The 18,152-nt window shown below is 55.0% G+C and overlaps 1 protein-coding gene across 6 annotated transcripts in view; it reads right to left on the bottom strand.

Moving 5' to 3' along the window:
* Nucleotides 1–1,541: 1,541 nt before the first annotated feature.
* The window catches only part of DPP9 (dipeptidyl peptidase 9), a 31,319-nt gene continuing 14,708 nt past the window's right edge, over nucleotides 1,542–18,152 (bottom strand). For 5 of the 6 annotated variants that reach the window (XM_084795912.1, XM_084795910.1, XM_084795913.1 and 2 more), the window contains 14 exons: nucleotides 17,347–17,475; nucleotides 15,933–15,994; nucleotides 13,141–13,241; nucleotides 11,980–12,157; nucleotides 11,727–11,889; nucleotides 10,152–10,231; nucleotides 8,876–9,028; nucleotides 8,355–8,490; nucleotides 5,903–6,048; nucleotides 5,682–5,828; nucleotides 5,066–5,218; nucleotides 4,380–4,522; nucleotides 3,000–3,111; nucleotides 1,542–2,254 (listed from right to left, as the gene is read on the bottom strand). In XM_084795912.1, the coding sequence (XP_084652038.1) occupies nucleotides 2,162–2,254; nucleotides 3,000–3,111; nucleotides 4,380–4,522; nucleotides 5,066–5,218; nucleotides 5,682–5,828; nucleotides 5,903–6,048; nucleotides 8,355–8,490; nucleotides 8,876–9,028; nucleotides 10,152–10,231; nucleotides 11,727–11,889; nucleotides 11,980–12,157; nucleotides 13,141–13,241; nucleotides 15,933–15,994; nucleotides 17,347–17,475 (1,796 nt within the window). In that variant the 3' untranslated portion in view covers nucleotides 1,542–2,161. Of the gene's footprint in view, nucleotides 2,255–2,999; nucleotides 3,112–4,379; nucleotides 4,523–4,806; nucleotides 4,928–5,065; nucleotides 5,219–5,681; nucleotides 5,829–5,902; nucleotides 6,049–8,354; nucleotides 8,491–8,875; nucleotides 9,029–10,151; nucleotides 10,232–11,726; nucleotides 11,890–11,979; nucleotides 12,158–13,140; nucleotides 13,242–15,932; nucleotides 15,995–17,346; nucleotides 17,476–18,152 lie in introns of those variants that run through there. The other variant, XR_014781930.1, reaches the window with a different exon arrangement.

The following is an 18,152-nucleotide window of genomic DNA, read 5'->3' on the forward strand; positions in this document are numbered from 1 at the left end:
ACCAGGAGAGACACGTCAGCCAGCTCCCACTCAGCCCCGGCCAGACAGGCCATCTTGAGCATGTCCTATGGTGAAGATGAAGGACATCCCAGTGTAGTGACAGTGGATTTTTGCAGCTTCCTGTGTATCCCAGGTATTACAAGGCTGTAAGCATGCTGAGCAGTATTCCCATCTCTCTGACTGTTAAAAATTAGACTTCAGAGCCGGGCATGGTGGCGCGCACCTTTAATCCCAGCACTCGGGAGGCAGAGGCAGGTGGATCGATGTTGAGTTCAAGGCCAGCCTGGTCTACAGAGTGAGTCTAGGACAGCCAAGGCTATTATACAGAGAAACCCTGGGGGGGGGGGGGAATTTAGACTTTGATGGCCGGCAAGATGGATGAGTGAGCAAAGGGGCTTCCTTCTGTGACTACTGCCTGGTGCTCCAGCCCTGGAACTAGATGGTGGCAGGGCTGATTCCTGAAACTTCTCCTGACCACACGTGAGTTGGGGCAGGCAGCCACGCAAAACGGAAAATGAGTAATGGACGCCAGGGACAAGCAATCCTCAATCCAGTCATAAGAACTGGCTCTCTTTTCCCCTCAAACTGCCTCGATGGCTGCTGGTGCCCACCCCAGCCTGCTCCCCCCCCTCCCCCCATCTGCTTTCAGTCACTTCTTGTCCCTTCCTTTTCTTTTTCTTTTTTTCTGGTTTTTTGAGACAGGGTCTCTCTGTGTTAGCCTTGGCTGTCCTAGACTCGCTTTGTAGACCAGGCTGGCCTCGAACTCACAGTGATCCGCCTGCCTCTGCCTCCCAAGTGCTGGGATTAAAGGAGTGAGCCACCACACCCAGCCTTGTCCCTTCCTTTTCTTAGTTGTCACTTTTACATTATTTATTTGGCATATGAAGGTCAGAGGGCAGCTTCCAGGGTCAGTTCTCTCTCCTTCATTGTGGCTTTTGGGGGGGCCAGTGCAGGTTGTCAGTCTTGGCAGCAAGTGTTCTGACTTTCTGGGCCATCTCACGCGCCCCAATTTCTGTTTCCCACGCTCCTTTCAAATGATAAGGAATGGAGGGGCTATTTCACTAATCACACAAGCCATGCGTGTGCTTCCCAGGGTAGGGACAGAACCTGGCAGAAGCTACCAGGTGACCCACATGGCATTTCCATCTCACACTCCTGTCTCCACTACAGGTTTTTAAGAGGAAGCATTTCATCACATATATACATATATATGTGTGTGTGTGTATACATACATACATACATACATACATACATATATATTTCTTGTTTGTTTGTCCATTTGTTTGGTTTGGTTTGGTTTTTCCAGACAGGGTTTTTCTGTGTAGCCCTGGCTGTCCCAGAACTTGCTCTGTAAACCAGGCTGGCCTTGAACTCATGGAGATCCACCTGTCTCTGCTCCCAAGTGTTGGGATGGAGCCCACATAGGGCTGTCCTAAGTACCTGAGCAGTTGCCCCACCCTCCTGAACCCCTCCTATCCGCCTCGGTTGCCCAATACGACTCGGGCAGCCAATATAGCGTGAGAAGGCGCCTCACAGGGGCATCATTTCCATCTGGAATCTTTTAATGAGTCTACATACCACATAATTATAAAAGAATAAGAATTGACAAAAATATTTTCTTTCCATAATATGTAGAGGTGGTTTCTGGTTTGTTGTTTTGTATCTTTTTTTTTTTTTCCTTTTTACTTCTTTATGCCCAAACTCTGGTGGGCAGGGGACAGGCAGGGCAGAGGGCGGGCGCCTGGATACGGGCTTGGCAGCTCCACAGAGTCTGGGCGTCGGGAAGGCGTGGGGTCCCCAGCCGCCCAGTGCCGTACCTCCAATTTCATATCTCGGTACCGCTTATGTCCTGTCTTTTAAATAATTATTTAAAATGCTCCCCAAACACACACGACTCTGCAGGGGGGGCAGCAGGCGGCACATGCTTCTGCGCTGGGATGGTGCTGCGAGTTCGGACCGTGGCAGCCCTGTGTGGCTGTGGAAAACGATGGCATGTTGGCAGCTTCCTCCTCACCAGCCCGAGGAAGGCAGCATGGGGGCTGCCATCGCCTCTGTCCTGGCCTCCAAGCAGCAGCAAGCAAACAAATTGAAAGCTTCAAAAATTAAAAGATTACAAAAAACGCAAGAAAAGCAGCGGTGGCATCAGGGCAGAGGGCAGAGGTCACAGGTGCTCCTGCAGGAAGTGCAGCAACGTCACCTCATAGTGCTCTCCAGACTCGGGGCAGCGAATGCTGTGTCTCTCGTTGGGGTAGATCTGCGGAAGAGGCAAGGCAGGTGATGGGCCGCCCGCTGGCGTGGGGAGCACGAACAGCTCGCCACTGGGTCACCAGGTGTAGGGTGAGTGGATCTCTTCTCCAGTCCCACAGTGATGCTGGGAAAGCCTCACAACTTTCTATCATCCATCTCTGGACAAGTCACAAATGAGGACACTGCCCCCACCCAAACTGCAGGTGCCCTGAGTTTCTCTCAGTGAGAAAAGGCAAACTCATCACCTTATTCTGAGAGGGAGCCCTGCCCTTCTACTGTCCTGGTTGGCCCACGTCTCCCCGACAGTCTACCCACACACTGCAGCCCTCTCCCCCACTTCAGTGCTTAAGACTCCCCTCTGCAGCGAGCCCCATGCCTCACCAAGGATTGACCCAGCAGGTCCCATCCACCTGCACCAGCCTGCTGCCCTGAGCGCCATACTCCCATGGCTGTCCCACTGTCTGGGACTCGCTGGACTTGTAAATGTCCCCTCCCCTCTGGGGATTCTTCTTGGGTCTCTAGTCAGCCCCTGCTCCCCCAGCCAAGTGGATTCATCAAAGTTGGGATCTCTGGTATAAATCACCAAGGACCAGTATTCCCAGTACCGAAGGAACCTGAGAGGTGCCAACCATTGGCACAGGCTGGTCAATAAAGACGTGACTGAACATGCGACCCTTGGGAGCTCAGACGACAGGAAGCAGGAGCAGGGGATCGGAGCCTGGGACTTTACCTTGACCCCCAGAACCACGTACCTGGAGCTGGTATGGCTTCCCTGCCCGGATCAGCTGGGACACCAGGAAGTTTGTATGGAAAAAGTGGACATTCTCATCCAGGAAGCCATGGAGGATGAGGAGGCGGTTAGGCCTGGAGGAGACAGGGGAGCAGGTGAGGCCCCTGCGGGGAGGGGAAGGGGAGGGGGGCGGTGCCCGTGGGCTCAGTCACTCCCCAGCTCCAGCTGCAGGAAGGATGAAAGCGGAGGGAAAGGGGTGTCTACAGTAGCCCCATGCCCAGGCATTCTGACATGGTGGAATGTTCTGGAAGCACGTTCCCACTGTGACCGCCACTAACCACTACGTTATGCACCTGCCAGCAGCCACCTGTGACTCCTCAGAAAATCAAAAGCGGTGGGAGTGACCAAGAAGGTGAATTTTCAGAAGCAGGCAGATCTCTGTGAGTTCGAGGCCAGCCTGGTTTACAAAGAGAGTCAAGGACAGCCAGGGCTCTGTTACACAGAGAAACCCTGTCTCAGAAAAAAAGAAAAAGAAAAACAAACAAAACAAGAAGGTGAATTTTCTCTTTTATATGAGATTGACTGGTTGATTTTTGTTTTTGTTTTTTCTAGGCAGGGTTTCTCTGTGTAGCCTTGGCTGTTCTGGACTCACTCTATAGACTAGGCTGGCCTCAAACTCACAGAGATCCACCTGCTTCTCCCTCCCAACATGTGCGTCACCACGCCTAGCTATTTCTTTTTGAGACAGGGTCTCACATAGCCCAGGCTGTCCCTAAACGGTCCATGTAGCTGAACTCCTGATCCCCTGCCTCCACCTCCTGAGTGCTGGGCTGATAGGCATGAGCAGCCATGCCTGGGTTCTGTAGTGCTGGGATGGGGCCCAGGGCTTCCTGAATGCTGGGCACACGCTCTGCCATGGGCCCAGGCCCAAGCCCTTTTATTTCAACTTCATACACTAATTTGCAGCACTGATGCTTCAGGCAAATTTGATGCCTTTGTGGTTTTATAACATAGTATACCCATCATGGCCTAGAACATTCTATGCCTGCAGAGAAAGAGCCATCCCAGGGAGTGATGCCCGGGCCCTGGCATCTGCCTGCACAGCTCCATGAGTGGGATCTTGACTGCAGGAGCCTGGTGGTTGATATGGGCAATGGTGGGGATGTCACTGTGACCAGTGGCTGTCTCTGTCTGACATACAACCCAAGGAGTGCAGGGTCCAGATGGGCCATCAAGGCAGGACAGGAGCTCACTGGGGCTACTGGAGTTGTGTGGGAGCCAGGGTGCCATGGCACCCCCAGTAGGCACCTGGATGCCTGAGCTAAGTGGGACAGCTGGCACGGAGGATAGGAGCCCCGGGGCCTGCTGGAAGTGGTGTTGGGTAAGCGAGTGGGTGGCTCACTCGTTAGGCAGCTTCTCCACGTGTAGGGCCACAGACCCTGCCTCGTAGCCTTGCTGATTGTTTTCGGGGACATCCATGTACCGTTCCGTATACCCTGTGTCATAGGCCATCCACACAGTGACAGGAGCACCCGCAATGGCTACCTGGAAGACGGAAGGTATGGGGCAGGGAGAGAGAAAGTGTCAAATCCGGGGCCTGGCCTTGGCTGGGACTGTGGGCCTCAGAGGAGGGTTAGGCAGTGTTTGCATGGAGAGTGGTGGCCGGCAGGGGCCCTGAGACATGTCCCTGTGGGTCTTGAGCTGCTCAGGGACATGCAGGGCAGGGTGTGGAGGGAGGGCCCGTCCTCATGGCCGCCGCCGCCCCGCAGTGCCCTGCCAGTCCCGGTGGGGCCTGTGCTCCCCCTGCTGTTCCTTACAGCATGCCCCACCTCTGCCCCTCCGAGGCGGGGTCCCGGGCTTGGCCTCCCACACAGAGAGCTGCTGGCGGATGCCATCCTGGGGGTCGGTGGTGGCGGGCAATGAGGAGGGGGACTTGGCCTCGTGGGACGGCTGCGGGGGGAGAGATAGCCAGGTGGCAAGGCCCCTGCCGAAGTGCTTGCTCCGGGTTGGGGCTCCGCGTTGGGAACAAGGGGGCTAAGGGGGTGTGGGCATCAGGCTGCCGTTGGCTAACACGGAGGCGGGGCCCACCTTGAAGATCTGGGGCTTATGGATGAGCCCCATCAGCGAGAGGAAGCCACCATAGGACCAGCCGTGGATGGCGACGCGGCTCAGGTCGATGAAGCCGTACTTCTCGGCCACATACTGCAAGCCTTCTACTTGGTCCTCTATCTCCACCTGGCCCTGTGGAAGCCCGGCGCTCTGTGATTTCCCCCTGGGCGGTGCCCGGCAACCCACACACCATGTCACCCTGTCACTACTCCTGGGAAGCCCCTCCTCGTAGACTCAGAATCGTACTTTGGAAGTGTCTCCCCAGACTGGCCGCCTTGAAGCTGCTTTTATGTCTGCAGGGCTGGTACCAACCCCACCCACCCACCCACCCCTATCCCCACTGTCACCAGCATCACCACCACCACCAGCAGCAGCATCACCAATCGTCAGAGTCACCACACGCAACAATTGCCCCACCATTCTTGTCCACTCCCTTCTGTCACCCCCTTGGGCTCCCTGGACTGAGGCAGCTCCACAGTGTCAGGCTGCATTTGTGCCACCATCCTCTCTCTGGCCTGGGAAGAGTAGAGGGCACCTGTGTCCCCTGGGACCCTCTTGCTCCCAAGGGCCACACTGCGGCGGGAGCAGGACTCACCATCTGGTTTTTCAGGGCACCCTCAAAGCGCAGGCCCCTTTGACAGGAGCCCCGGCCGTCAATCACCACCACAGCGTAGCCCAGGGATGCCAGGGTGTTTAGCCGCAGGTACTTGATGCCCTTGAAGGAGTTATTTACCAGTTGCACCTGCAGGCAAGGTGGGCGGTGAGAGCTGCGGTGGCGGAGGCAGGGGAGCAGGGCTTAGGCCAGGGTGCACCCACCTGTGGGCCCCCATAGACAAAGAGCACAGTGGGGTGCTTCCTGCCGGGCCGCAGGGTGTGCGGCTTGTAGATCATGCCGTACAGCTGCACATCCGCACGGGTGTGGAAGTGGAAGATCTCCGGGGGCACATAGTCCGGGGGGCAGCCTGAGGAAACAGGGGTGCTGAGGGAGAATGGCTGGCAGGGCCCCTGCTGTTTCTGTCTGGAAAATAAATAATCTTGGGGGTGCTGCACAGGGGATTGGGGGAGAGCCCAATGGACACCCTGGGAGGAGGAGTAAGATGGAAGCTAATACTGGCCTCATGGCGATGCAGGCACCCCCAACCATGGCTTCCCTGCTCTGCTTCTCAACGACTCATACACAGCCACACTGGTCACTTGGCGTGGAGGGACCAAGGCCTTGCCTTCCTGAGATACCATCTCTTCATATAGGCCAGGCGGGCTTGGACCCAAACTTACAAGCCTCCCACCTCTGCCTCCTGCGGGCTGGGGTGACCACACTTGGTGCGGTGGCTTGAATAGGCGTGGCCCACACAGACTCATGTGTGTCAATGCTTGGCACTATTAGGAGGTGTGGCCACTGTTGGGATGTTGGGATGAGCTTTGAGCGCTCTCTCTCTCTCGCTCTCTCTCTCTTTTTTTTTTTTTTTTTGGTTTTTCGAAGCAGGGTTTCTCTGTGTACTTGGCTGTCCTGGACTTGCTTTGTACACCAGGCTGGCCTCGGACTCACAGCAATCCACTTGCCTCTGCCTCCCAAGTGCTGGTATTAAAGACGTGTGACACCACTGCCCGGCACTTTGAGGTCTCTTATGCTTAAGCTACAGGCACAGTCTCCTTCTGCTGCGTGTGGATCAAGATGTGAGCTGTCAGCTCCTTTCCCAGCACCACGCCTGCCTGCACGCCGCCATGCCTCTCACCGTGATGTTCATGGGCTGAACCTCTGAGGTGTGAGCACACCCCAGTTAAACGTTTTTCTTTACAAGAGACGCCTTGGTCATGGCGTCTCTTCACAGCAATAAAGTCCTAACTAAGACAGAAGTTAGTGCCAGGAGTCGGGTATTGATAGGCCTGCCAAGGCTTTTGTTTGGAGGAATGTGGATTTGGGGACTTTGGATTAGGAAAGCCATGGAATGATTTAAGCGTGGCTTTTGGGCCGTACTAGTAAGAGCATGTAAGACGGTGGTGCTGAGTGTGGTTCCAACTGTGGAGGCCAGGCCCAAGAGGTTGTAGAGAAGGAAAATATTAGTATGTGGCCTAGAGACTTCTTCTAGCCGGGCGGTGGTGGCGCACGCCTTTAACCCCAGCACTCGGGAGGCAGAGGCAGGTGGATTGCTGTGAGTTTGAGGCCAGCCTGGTCTACAAAGTGAGCCCAGGACAGCCAAGGCTAACACAGAGAAACCCTGTCTCAAAAAACCAAATCAAACCAAAACAAACCAAAACAAAACAAAACCAAAAACTGTGATAGATTACGGGGACTTTTGAAATTGGACTAAATGTATTTTGCAAGGCTAACATAGAGACACCCTGTCTCAAAAAAACAAAACAAAACAAAAAGAGTTGCCTTGGTCCTGGTGTCTCTTCACAGCAGAACATTCATAAGGACACAGGACTTCTGGAGATGAGGGCCAGGGCTGCAGGTGTGGTTGCCTTCTGCCACCGAGCCCCCACCACTATTCTAGGCCTTTCCAAGGCATGCTTCAGGACAGTGGATTGACAAGCACTCAAAGTCCTGTGTGCTGAAACTGGAACTCAAAGGTCCTCATGAGCAGAGAGCAGAGGAGGACCTGAGACTCTGGGCAGTGTCTCAGAACACAGTTTCTTTCTCTGAGGCTTCTCTGGTGACAGACCCTAAACTCCTCGTCAAAACTACAACTTCTGATGGGCAGTGGTAGCGCGTGCCTTTAATCCCTGCACTCTGGAGGCAGAGGGAGGCAGATCTCTGAGTTCAAGGCCAGCCTACCCAGAGAAACCCTGTCTCAAATAACAAAAACAGGAGACCAGGCATAGTGGCGCACACCTTTAATCCCAGCACTCGGGAGGCAGAGGCAGGTGGATCATTGTGAATTTGAGGCCAGCCTGGTCTACAAAGTGAGTCCAGGACAGCCAAGGCTACACAGAGAGAGAGATCCTGTCTCAAAAAAACAAAACAAAAAACAAAAAAACAAAACAAAACAAAAAAACCAAAAAGCAAAAAAACCCCAAATCAAACAAAAACAAAAACAAAAACAAAAAAATCCTACATCTTCCTCTTAGAGGCACTGTCAGAGAGTTAACCCCAGGGTGCCAAGGTAGCTGCGAGGCACCTGCATTTGCAGCCACAGCTGAGTCGGGAGAGGCAGGGCAGAGGCACAGGGAACCTCCCTTGCTGTCACCTGTCACTGAGAGCCTCGCTTGTCTAACTTGCCCTTTGGCCCAGCTGGCGGGGCCATCTCCCCGAGGCCACACTACTCACTGGCCGCCTCCATCATGCTGGCCCAGAAACGTGGTTGCTTGTGCAGCGGGTCATCATCCGGACCGCTCAGCTTGTACACGTGCACGCAGGGCGGCGTGCTCACGCTGCTGTAGTGACTCACAAACATGTCAAAGTTCTGCCGGCCGAAGGGTAACAGTCAGTGTACAGGAGCAGGCTCTGCCTTCCCCAGAGACACCTTACAAACCCACCCACCCACGGGTCCTTGCCACACCCTTGGCAGATGAGGAAATAACCCAGGCAGGGCCATTCCCAGGCTAGAGGCGCTGGCCTCATCCCCGATGGACAGGGATCCGCCTGATTTCTAGAATGTTCTGAGAGGCTAAGGGATGACAACTGGATCGGGGAGATAGCCTCCTCACTCTTATGTCCTCCTGTACCCTGGGAGGTGGCACAGGTAGGCAGGGGTGTGGTCCTCCTTGCCCTGGGAGGTGGGGGTGGGCAGGGGCAGGGTCCTCCTGTGCCCTGGGAGATGGGGGTGCGCAGGGCCGTGGCATGCCCACCTGACTCATGGAGCAGCTGTGGGAGAAGCCGAGTGTAGTGAGCCGCACAATCTCCCCTGCAGACTCGTAGCTGACCACGTAGAGATGATGCTCCAGGGGCGTGTCCTTTGTACCTTGAAAGTACACCAGCTTCGTCTGCTCGTTGACCCAGATCTGCGGGTAATGGGGGCTCCTGTGACCAGTGTGCCTCGGCCACACTTCCTTCCTCCCATCCCCGGGGGGCCAGGCAGCAGCCCTGTAGCACATTCGACTGTGTGGGTCCCGTGGATGGGCTCAGGGGGGGAGAAAGCATGCCCAGCACACACAAGGCCCTGGGTTCCATCCCCAACACCACATAAGCATGCCTGTAACCCAGAGCTTGGGAGGATCAGGAGTTCAAGGTCACCCTCTGCTACATAGGTGAGTTCATTGCCAGCCTGGGCTATGTGAGAAAAATAGAAATTAAAAAAAAAAATGATGTCCAGCTGTTTTATTCTGAGGCTGTCTTATTGTGTATCCCAGGCTAGCCTAAATATGAAGGCTTTCCCTCCTCGGCCCCCTGAGTGCTGGGATGACAGGGCAGGTGGGGCACATTTCTCTTCTCAGACTTTGAAAATGTTTCAGCCTCATTTTTACCTTAATTCTGGGGTCAAAGGTTCAAAGCCACATAGAGAAGCCCTGTCTCTGGGACCAAAAAGTTAAACAACTGGTCATAATTAGAAATACATGGAGTGGGAGCGGGGTTGGAGAGATGGCTCAGTAGTTAAGAGCACTGGCTGCTCTTCCAGAGGTCCTGAGTTCAATTCTCAGCAACCACATGGTGGCTCACAACCATGTGTACCCTCTAATGCCCTCTTCTGGTATGCAAGTGTTCATGCAGACAGAGCACTCACACACACACTCACACACACACACACACACACACACACACACACACACACAATCTTTAAAAAGAAAAGAAATACACGGAGGAACAGAGTAAATAAATTTAAACCCAATTCTTTGCTTGGGGGACCCTGGGTTAGGTGTCTGGACGCATGCACCCACCATGTGGGGAGCTCCCAGCAAGGACTGGTGGATGTTAGGCCTCCTCACAGCACTCAATCATACAGCGGGCTGCAGGGTCCCAGGCAGTACTGGGGCCGGGCTAGGCCTCCACACACACCTCCCCGCTGACACAAGTGTTGATGTCCTGGGGCCCCTGGTGGGAGCAGGGTAGGTGACAGAGCAGCAGAAAAAGGAAGGGAAGGGCGCACAGGGCCCCAAGCGGCTGGAGGGGCTGGGGAGGGCAGGGTACCTTGGAGCCATGCCTCGACAACACCTCCCACTCGCCACTGGTCAGGGCGACTTCCTCCTTGATGGGACACTTAAACTCATCTGTGAGGAAGGAGAGCAGAATGGTGAGGGACAGGGAAACGGGCTGGGACTGGTAGCACTGCAGCCAAGGGAAGCCCCGCCATGGCCGGGTGGCCAGCCTGGCCTAACGGGAGACTGGAAGGGAGCCTGTCAGGGAGGACCAGGGGCCAGCAGGACTGGTCCCTGATGCTGAGGGAGAGCAGCCAGGAAGGGGCCTTCCTAACTTACAGCAGGTGTGGCATGTGACAAGTGGCCACTTCTGACTAGGTCATCCTGGGTCACCAGAACCAGAACCAGGCTTCCATCAAGCAACCAGGCAGAGGTGAGCAAACCACACTCCTAACACTCACTGCACGCTGGCATTAGAACCAACCACTTCCTGCTTCCTTCGGGGTCATGGCCCAAGTCCTAAGTCCTCCCTGCCGCCTGCAGGCGTCCTCCCCACCTGAGCCTCCTTCAGGCTCCACCACACAGCCTTTCTGTACAGCTGGGTCCCCTGCCCTGGGCCTTCGCTGAGAAGACACCTCCATGCCTTCCTAGTCCCCATCAGATCTCTGCAGCGGCACATCAGCAGGAGGCACGTGACTTGCTGTGACCACAGTGTTCCGCATCCTCCTTACTCTGCCACCTTTACCTTCTTTATGTCCCCCAAGGCCAAGTCGCCATCTTTAACCACCCTTGCTCCTCCGATAGAGTCTCCTGGGACCACACACTGTGCCTGACTACTCGGATGGGGCCTCGCAGGCCCTGCCCCTCCGGCCTCAGCACACGGGGATCTGGGGTCCGAGGTGAGCACCGCCACACCCCGTGCTCTTTCTCACACATTCCTTGGCCCCTAGAGCCACTTTGGCTGAGGCCCAGAGCATCTGAAGCCCTGAGGCAAGACGGCTGAAGCTGGAACACAGACATGTGCACCAAGAAATGACAAGACAAAACCGAATGCAGGTGGCACATGGCGATGGCACACGGGCTAAACTCTGATACCCTGGTGGCGGCTGTTAGGCCTCAAACCCAGGACAAATGGCTAAATGAGGTGTCCACTGACAAATCAAAGCAGATGCTGGCAGCATGTCCCAGCATCCTTCAATCTCTACCTGCCACAGGGCCCGCCTGGCCAGCATATCCTGTTCCTCCCCCTAAATTCACCTGGGCCTCCTTTCCCTCAGCTCCTCTGGCCCCAGTATTACTCAGCCATTTTGGCTATGGCAGTCTCTTGGCCCAGGCCACTCTGCGGCTCCTCTCTTGTTCTGTCTCCTCTTCTCTCCTCACAAGGCCCAGGTCAGTCTGGTCATGGTCGCTCTGGCTATGTCCTCCGTCTTATCTACAATACACTTCCCCAGCCGTAACTGTGAGCAGCCATGTCCTTCCTTATTAATTTTTTTCATTCAGTAGCAGAGGCCCAAGCGCTGAGGAAATCTCACCTAGTCAATCAACAAACACGCGGCTCCAGCTGCTGCCAAAGGCACAAGGTGGGTCAGGGTGTGGCCTCCTGCGTTGTGACTAAGAATCTGCTCACCTGCTGTGGGGCTGAGAGGCTCTGTCCAGTCATAGTCACTGGTTTTAAGCTCCACGGTGACCTTGTACAGGTGGCAGAAGCCAGTCTTGCACTCGTTGGCACGGATGAAGCAAAATTCCTGCTGGCCTTCTGCCTGTGGGAACGGGTGGAAGATATCGTGGACCTGCCGAAAGAGATGTTTCGTCAGAGGAAACTGAGGCTGAGCAAGCCCCTGAGGCCAGCTCGGCGTCCCACTGGGGACCTGCTTACTTACGTTGATCCAGACGTTGGTGACTTCTTCATAAATGACAAAGGGCTGCACATTCTTGGGGACGGCTCTGGCAGCCGCCTGCCGCTGGGCCTCGTTCTCGGGGGACCGGATAAAGAGGGCCGGGGGTAAGAGGACAAGCTGCAGCCGCTGCTGGGGACGGTCCAAGAACATGGCCCAGGCGCTGGGGGAACGAGACAGGAGGCGGCCGGGCCTCAGTGGCTGGCAGGGCAGGACGGGGGACAGGGCCACAGGGTCCATCCTTGTTGGGAGTCGGCCCAGGGCCACTCAGGGTGTGGAGGAGGTCTAACTGGTGTACACACAATCTCCAGGACAGATTAGAAGCTTGAGTGACAATAATCCACGTGACTACGGCCTGGGACAGCATTCTCAAATCACACAGGTGGCTTTTTTTTTTTTGACATATGACTCCTGAGTTTTTCTTTCTTTTTTATTTATTTATTACTTTTTTGGTTTTTCGAGTTTAACAGCTATGTAACAGCTGTCCTGGACTCACTTTGTAGGCCAGGCTGGCCTCGAACTCACAGCGACCAGCCTGTCTCTGCCTCCCGAGTGCTGGGATTAAAGGCGTGCGCCACCACGCTCGGCTGACTCTGAACTCTTGCTCCTCCTGTTTCCACCTTCAGAGTTTTGAAATAACAGGTGCATGCCATCACACCCAACATTAACTAAACGAACAATATTCGGTTCTATTCTATTCTATTCTGTTCTGTGAGTCTCGTGTAGGCTACACTGTGGTCCTGCAACCCCGGGCTTCTGTTTTGACATGGCGTGGCCAGGCATGGCTGCACACCTGCCATCCCATCAGCGGGGAGGCAGAGGCAGAATGATTGTAAGTTCAGAGTTATCCTTGGCTACAAACCAAGTTCTAGATCAGCCTGGGCAGGAGGATGAGGGGGAAGGAAACAGTGAGGAGGGCGGTCTGTCTCTGCATCCCACCCAGCCATGGAGAGCTCAGCATCCCGGCCTGGTGTTCGTCCCTTCCACGCTGGGTCACCTGGGATTGCCCACCCTCGGGACTTTGTTCAGACTGACCTGACACCTGAGTCCCCCTCCCTGCTTTGTCTCCTGCCGGCTGAGGAGCAGAGGGACTCTAAGGAAAAAGTCATGGGTCCCCAGATACCTGCCTGTCCCCAGGACACTCACTATCTGCCATCCCGTGTCCAGCCAGCCCGGGCGATGTACTCCACCTTGGGGAAGAGGGAGCTGAACGGCTGCACCAGTTCCTTCTCGCAGCTTGACACGATCTGGAGAAACAGGGCCATGTCACACGCAGTTCCGCAGTTCCGCAGCCTCCCTCCTCTCTGTGCCCTGACAGTTGGACTCACAGCGCCCACCTGGTGTCTGACAAGCTGGGAACTCCAGCTTCAGGGGCTCTGGCGCCCTCTTCTGACCTCCATGAGCACTACATGCAAACTAAACAAGAGCACTAAAAGAGTAATAGGATGTGGTGGTGCTGTCCTTCAATCCTGCCGGGGGCGAGGCAGGGAGGAGAGGCAGGACCACCTCTGTGAGTCTGAGGCCAGCTTGGTCTACACAGTAAATTCTAGGAGTTAGGACTACAAAGACAGACCTTGTCTCAGAAAAATCAAAGTAGCCGGGTGTGGTGGCGCGCGCCTTTAATCCCTGCACTCGGGAGGCAGAGGCAGGCAGATCTCCATGAGTTTGAGGCCAACCTGGTCTATAAAGCTAGTCCAGGACAGCCAAGGCTACCCAGAGAAACCCTGTCTCAAAAAACCAAAAACAAAAAAAACAAAAAACAAAAAAAAGGGCCGGGCGTGGTGGTGCACAGGAGGCAGAGGCAGGCAGAGGCAGGTGGATCGCTGTGAGTTCAAGGCCAGCCTGGTCTGCAAAGTGAGTCCAGGACAGTCAAGGCTACACAGAGAAACTCTGTCTCGGAAAAAAAAAAAAGGGCTGGAGAGATAGCTCAGTGGTTAAGAGCACTGACTGCTCTTCCAGAGGTCCTGAGTTCAATTCCCAGCAACCACATGGTGGCTCATAACCATCTGTAATGTGATATGGCACCCTCTTCTGGCCTGCAGGAGTACATGCAAGCAGAGCACTGTATACATAATAATAAATAAATCTTTTTTAAAAATCAAAATAAATAAGTAAAAGTACATAAACCCTGGAAGGAAGAAAGGAAGGAAGGCAGGCAAGCAGTGACTGAGGTGGAAGTCATACTGTGTGTGGGATCCTAATTCAGCATGTTATATCATACAAGGGAGCGATGCAGACGCACGCACGCGCTAACATGGCATCCACTGGAGCCTTGGGACAGGTGGTCATCTGAGCTGTTGGGACAGACCCTGTCCAGCCCTCAGAGAAAGCCTGCCCTACAAACACCCATCCTGGGACCCTCGGCCTGTATGGCTTCAGACCACACTGCTGCAGTCAAAGCCACAAACCTGTGGCCCTCTACTGTGGTGACAGCTCGTTCTACAGGGGCAGGGATGAGGGAGGGGGTACAACATGGATGGACACACAACAGGCCACTGCTTCTTGCCACATCCAGATGGTTCTAGAACCGCCTGTTTGTGCCCTGGGTCATCCCTGGGGAAGCGGCAGGTCTTGGGCAGGCTGGGCAAGTGGATGATGGGGAGAAAGGGGGGCAGGGTCATGGGCAGCAACCCTGGTGGGGTCAGCAGCCCACAGCCTACACCCAGCTCAGGCGCCTGCTTGCCGCAGAGGCTGGCTCTGGCTGAGGATGGGGCAGCTGCTGAGCCTTTACTGAACTTGCAGGCCCGAGTTCAGTTCCCAGCACCCACAGGGAAGCTGATGTCAGCCTGTAACTCCAGTCCAGGGGATCCGACGCCCTCTTCTGGTGTCTATCGACACTGTACTTATATACATTATGAAAAAGAAAAGAAGGGCTGGAGAGGTGGCTCAGCGGTTAAGAGCACTGACTGCTCTTCCAGAGGTCCTGAGTTCAATCCCCAGCAACCACATGGTGGCTCACAACCATTTATAATAGGATCTGATGCCCTCTTCTGGTGTGCAGGTGTACATACAAGCAGAACACTATACATAATAAATATTTAAAAAAGAAAGAAAGAAAGAAAGAAAGAAACCCTTGACATCCACATCATGGTACTGCTGAAATGTTCTGCAGACTATATAAGGGTCCTGGCGAGGGAGGGTCTAATATACATAACGAAAAAAGTACAAACTAACAAAGACACAGGGGTCGACCTTATACTTTCCCTGGGTGTTATCAAAGGTTTCGCAGAAACCTGCTAGAGGCCAGCAGGATGGCTCAGCGGGAACAGCCCTTGTCACCAAGGCTGATGCTGGGTCCCACTGCTAGAACCCACACAGTGGAGAGGGAGCGCTGACCCCCACAAGCTGTCCTCTGACCTTCTCACATGCACACAGTAAATAAAAGTAAAGACTAAATCCCAGGGGCCAGGCTCCTGCAGCTGCCCAAGGCCCAGTGTCCCCAAACACAAACACCATATGGCTTCAGGCCCAGAGGCTGCCCTGAGTGACTCTCACTGTCTCATGCCCTTGGCGACCTGAAGGACCAAAAGTGCTGTCAGCTGCTCTCACTGGCCTTGGGGTGAGACGCATCAGAGTGATGGATGGGCCCGCAGAGGCAGGTGGATGCACTCGCTGGAGACCATGTCGCTCACCCTTGCTGCTTGGCATGCACTCTGGGTGGTGGGGCCCTACCCAGCGTCTCAAGGTGAGCAGTGCCAAGGAGGAGGGGCCAGAACAGGACCCAGAACTCTGCCCTGCTAAACATGAGATGACCCGACAACTGGCGCCCTGGCCATCTGCCTCAGTGCTCTGGGCTTGTGGCTACCACAGTCCTGAGTCACTGTGACCACCACAGGAGACAGGGGAGGCCACTTGGCTATAGCACAGGTCACAGAGAGCAGGCTAGCTATACACAGGCCTCCCGGACCTTCTGGGAGCTTCCTGAGCCGGGCTCTTACCTTGCCCTGACTGTCTGTCTGGAGCTCAGCCAGCTTCAGTGCAATCTTGGGATTCTTGCTGCCTGTGGTGGGGAAGACCAGGTGAGTGTCAGGCTGCCAGAGGCCACCCTGGCCAGGGACTGTGGGACCACACCCGTGGGGAGGTGGCACGGTTCTTCCCAGGCATGACACTAAGTTCCCAGCGCCTGGACCACATTTCTAACCCAGCATATATGATGTGCTGCTTTGTGACATGGGACAGGTCAGATTTTATGACAGGAGCTGAAAGGGCAACAACACAACACAGAGGGACATGGCCCTGTCCCTGCTCACCGAGCATCCGCAATGACATTCTATTTTATTTATTTAGTTTTTACAGATAGGGTCTTAAGCCAGGCGTGGTGGTGCACGCCTTTAATCCCACCCCTTGGGTAGGTGCATTTCTGTGAGTTCGAGGCCAGCCTGGTCTACAAAGCGAGTCTAGGACAGCCAAGGCTACAAAGAGAAACCCTGTCTCGAAAAAACAAAAAGAAAAAACAAAACAAAACGGATAGGGTCTCAAGCTGGCCTCGAACCTTCTATGGAGCTGAGGCTGACCTTGAACTCTCCAGCTGTAATCACAGGTTTGCCCCACCACATCTAGTGTATGATGCTGGGGGTGTGGCCTGGGGCTCTGTGCAAAAAGTTCTGCCTCCACTGAGCCTCAGTCCCAGACCAGTGACTCCCACAGAGGTGCAGGCAGCAGACCTGAGGTGGGACCAGGCTGGCAGTGGCTGCTGCTGGCTCAAGGCTTCTAAGACCTTGAGATACCAAAGAAACAGGGGTCCAGCCAGGAGAGTCAGTATCTGCACACCCCCCATCCATCTGTTGTTGTTGCTGCTTGTTTTTTTTGTTTTGTTTGGTTTGGTTTGGTTTGGTTTGGTTTTTTTGTTGTTGTTGTTGTTTGTTTGTTTTGGTTTTTCGAGACAGGGTCTCTCTGTGTAACCTTGGCTGTCCTGGACTTGCTTTGTAGACTAGGCTGGCCTCGAACTCACAGCGATCCACCTGCCTCTGCCTCCTGAGTGCTGGGATTAAATGCATGCGCCACCATGCCCAGCCTGCTGCTTGTTTTTGACAAGGCCAAACTCAAGAGTCACCTGCCTCAGCCTCCTGAGGGCTAGGATGACAGGTGGGGCCACTACACCAGGGCACCTCCCATTAGGCGCGGCCCACTTGTCTGTCTGTGGCTGTGCTGCCGTGGAGACGCGTGGAGATGTGCCATTTGGCAGCTGGAAGATACTGGCACCTTCACTTTCTGGACCGACCTGGAGAATCTGTGGCCTCTGGGTTCTGTGACCATGAGACCCAGTAAAGCCAAGTGGAGGGGACCCAGGGGGCAGGACTGCGCCAGCCAGCTGTCATGTAGCTGGTGGCCGGCCTTGCTGCTGGTACGCACCTGTCCTGGGGTAGCGGTAGGAATCTGTCTTCCTCTCTTCCAGCGCAGGCGAGGGCACATGAATGACCTCCACCTCAGATTCGTCCACTTCCTCATACAGGATGCGCAGCGTCTTGAGGCCTTCAGAGCCTGGTGTGGCACAGGGAAAAGACTCAGGCCGCCCACCCACAACACACAGGGGCTCTGAGAGTAGGAGCCAGCACGAAGCAGTCAGAAGCCACCTGCTTGGGCTCTAAAGAGGCGGCTGGCACCTGAAACCATACAATCAAACTCTAGCCTAGAGCCTGGCCTTTGTGCAGTTCTTGTGAGGGAGCCATGGGCACAACAGGCAGAGCAGTGTGACAGGAGTCCAGGACACAACAACATGGGACATGGGAGGGCATGGGGTATGCACTGGAGCCTTAGGAGAAGCCAGATCTGTCACATTGCACCCCAGAACCACCGAGGCCAGTGTGGAGTCATGCATGCATCTCTGCTGTCTGTGCCATTCAGTCAGGGAGATTTTTATCATGACAACCTGAACACGCAGAAACAACACATACGTCCTGGAAGTACAAAACTCCACAATGAAGGCCTGGGAGCACGGCACAGCACTGACCTAGGACCTCCCTGCTGTGAGGGCCTGGCAATGAGGTGGGGGGTGAGACCCTGCCTAGACTCCCCCAGTGAGGGGCTAGGAGTCTGGTAAGAGGTTGGGGCCCTGCCTAGAATCACCCAGTGAGGGACTGGGGGTGTGGTCAGGGTGAAGCCCCACCTAGACTCCCCCAGTGAGGGGCTGGGGGCGTGGTCAGGGTGGAACCCCGCCT

Source organism: Acomys minous (assembly GCF_964271855.1).
Source record: "Acomys minous genome assembly, chromosome: 9".
NCBI classification, from domain to species: domain Eukaryota; kingdom Metazoa; phylum Chordata; class Mammalia; order Rodentia; family Muridae; genus Acomys; species Acomys minous.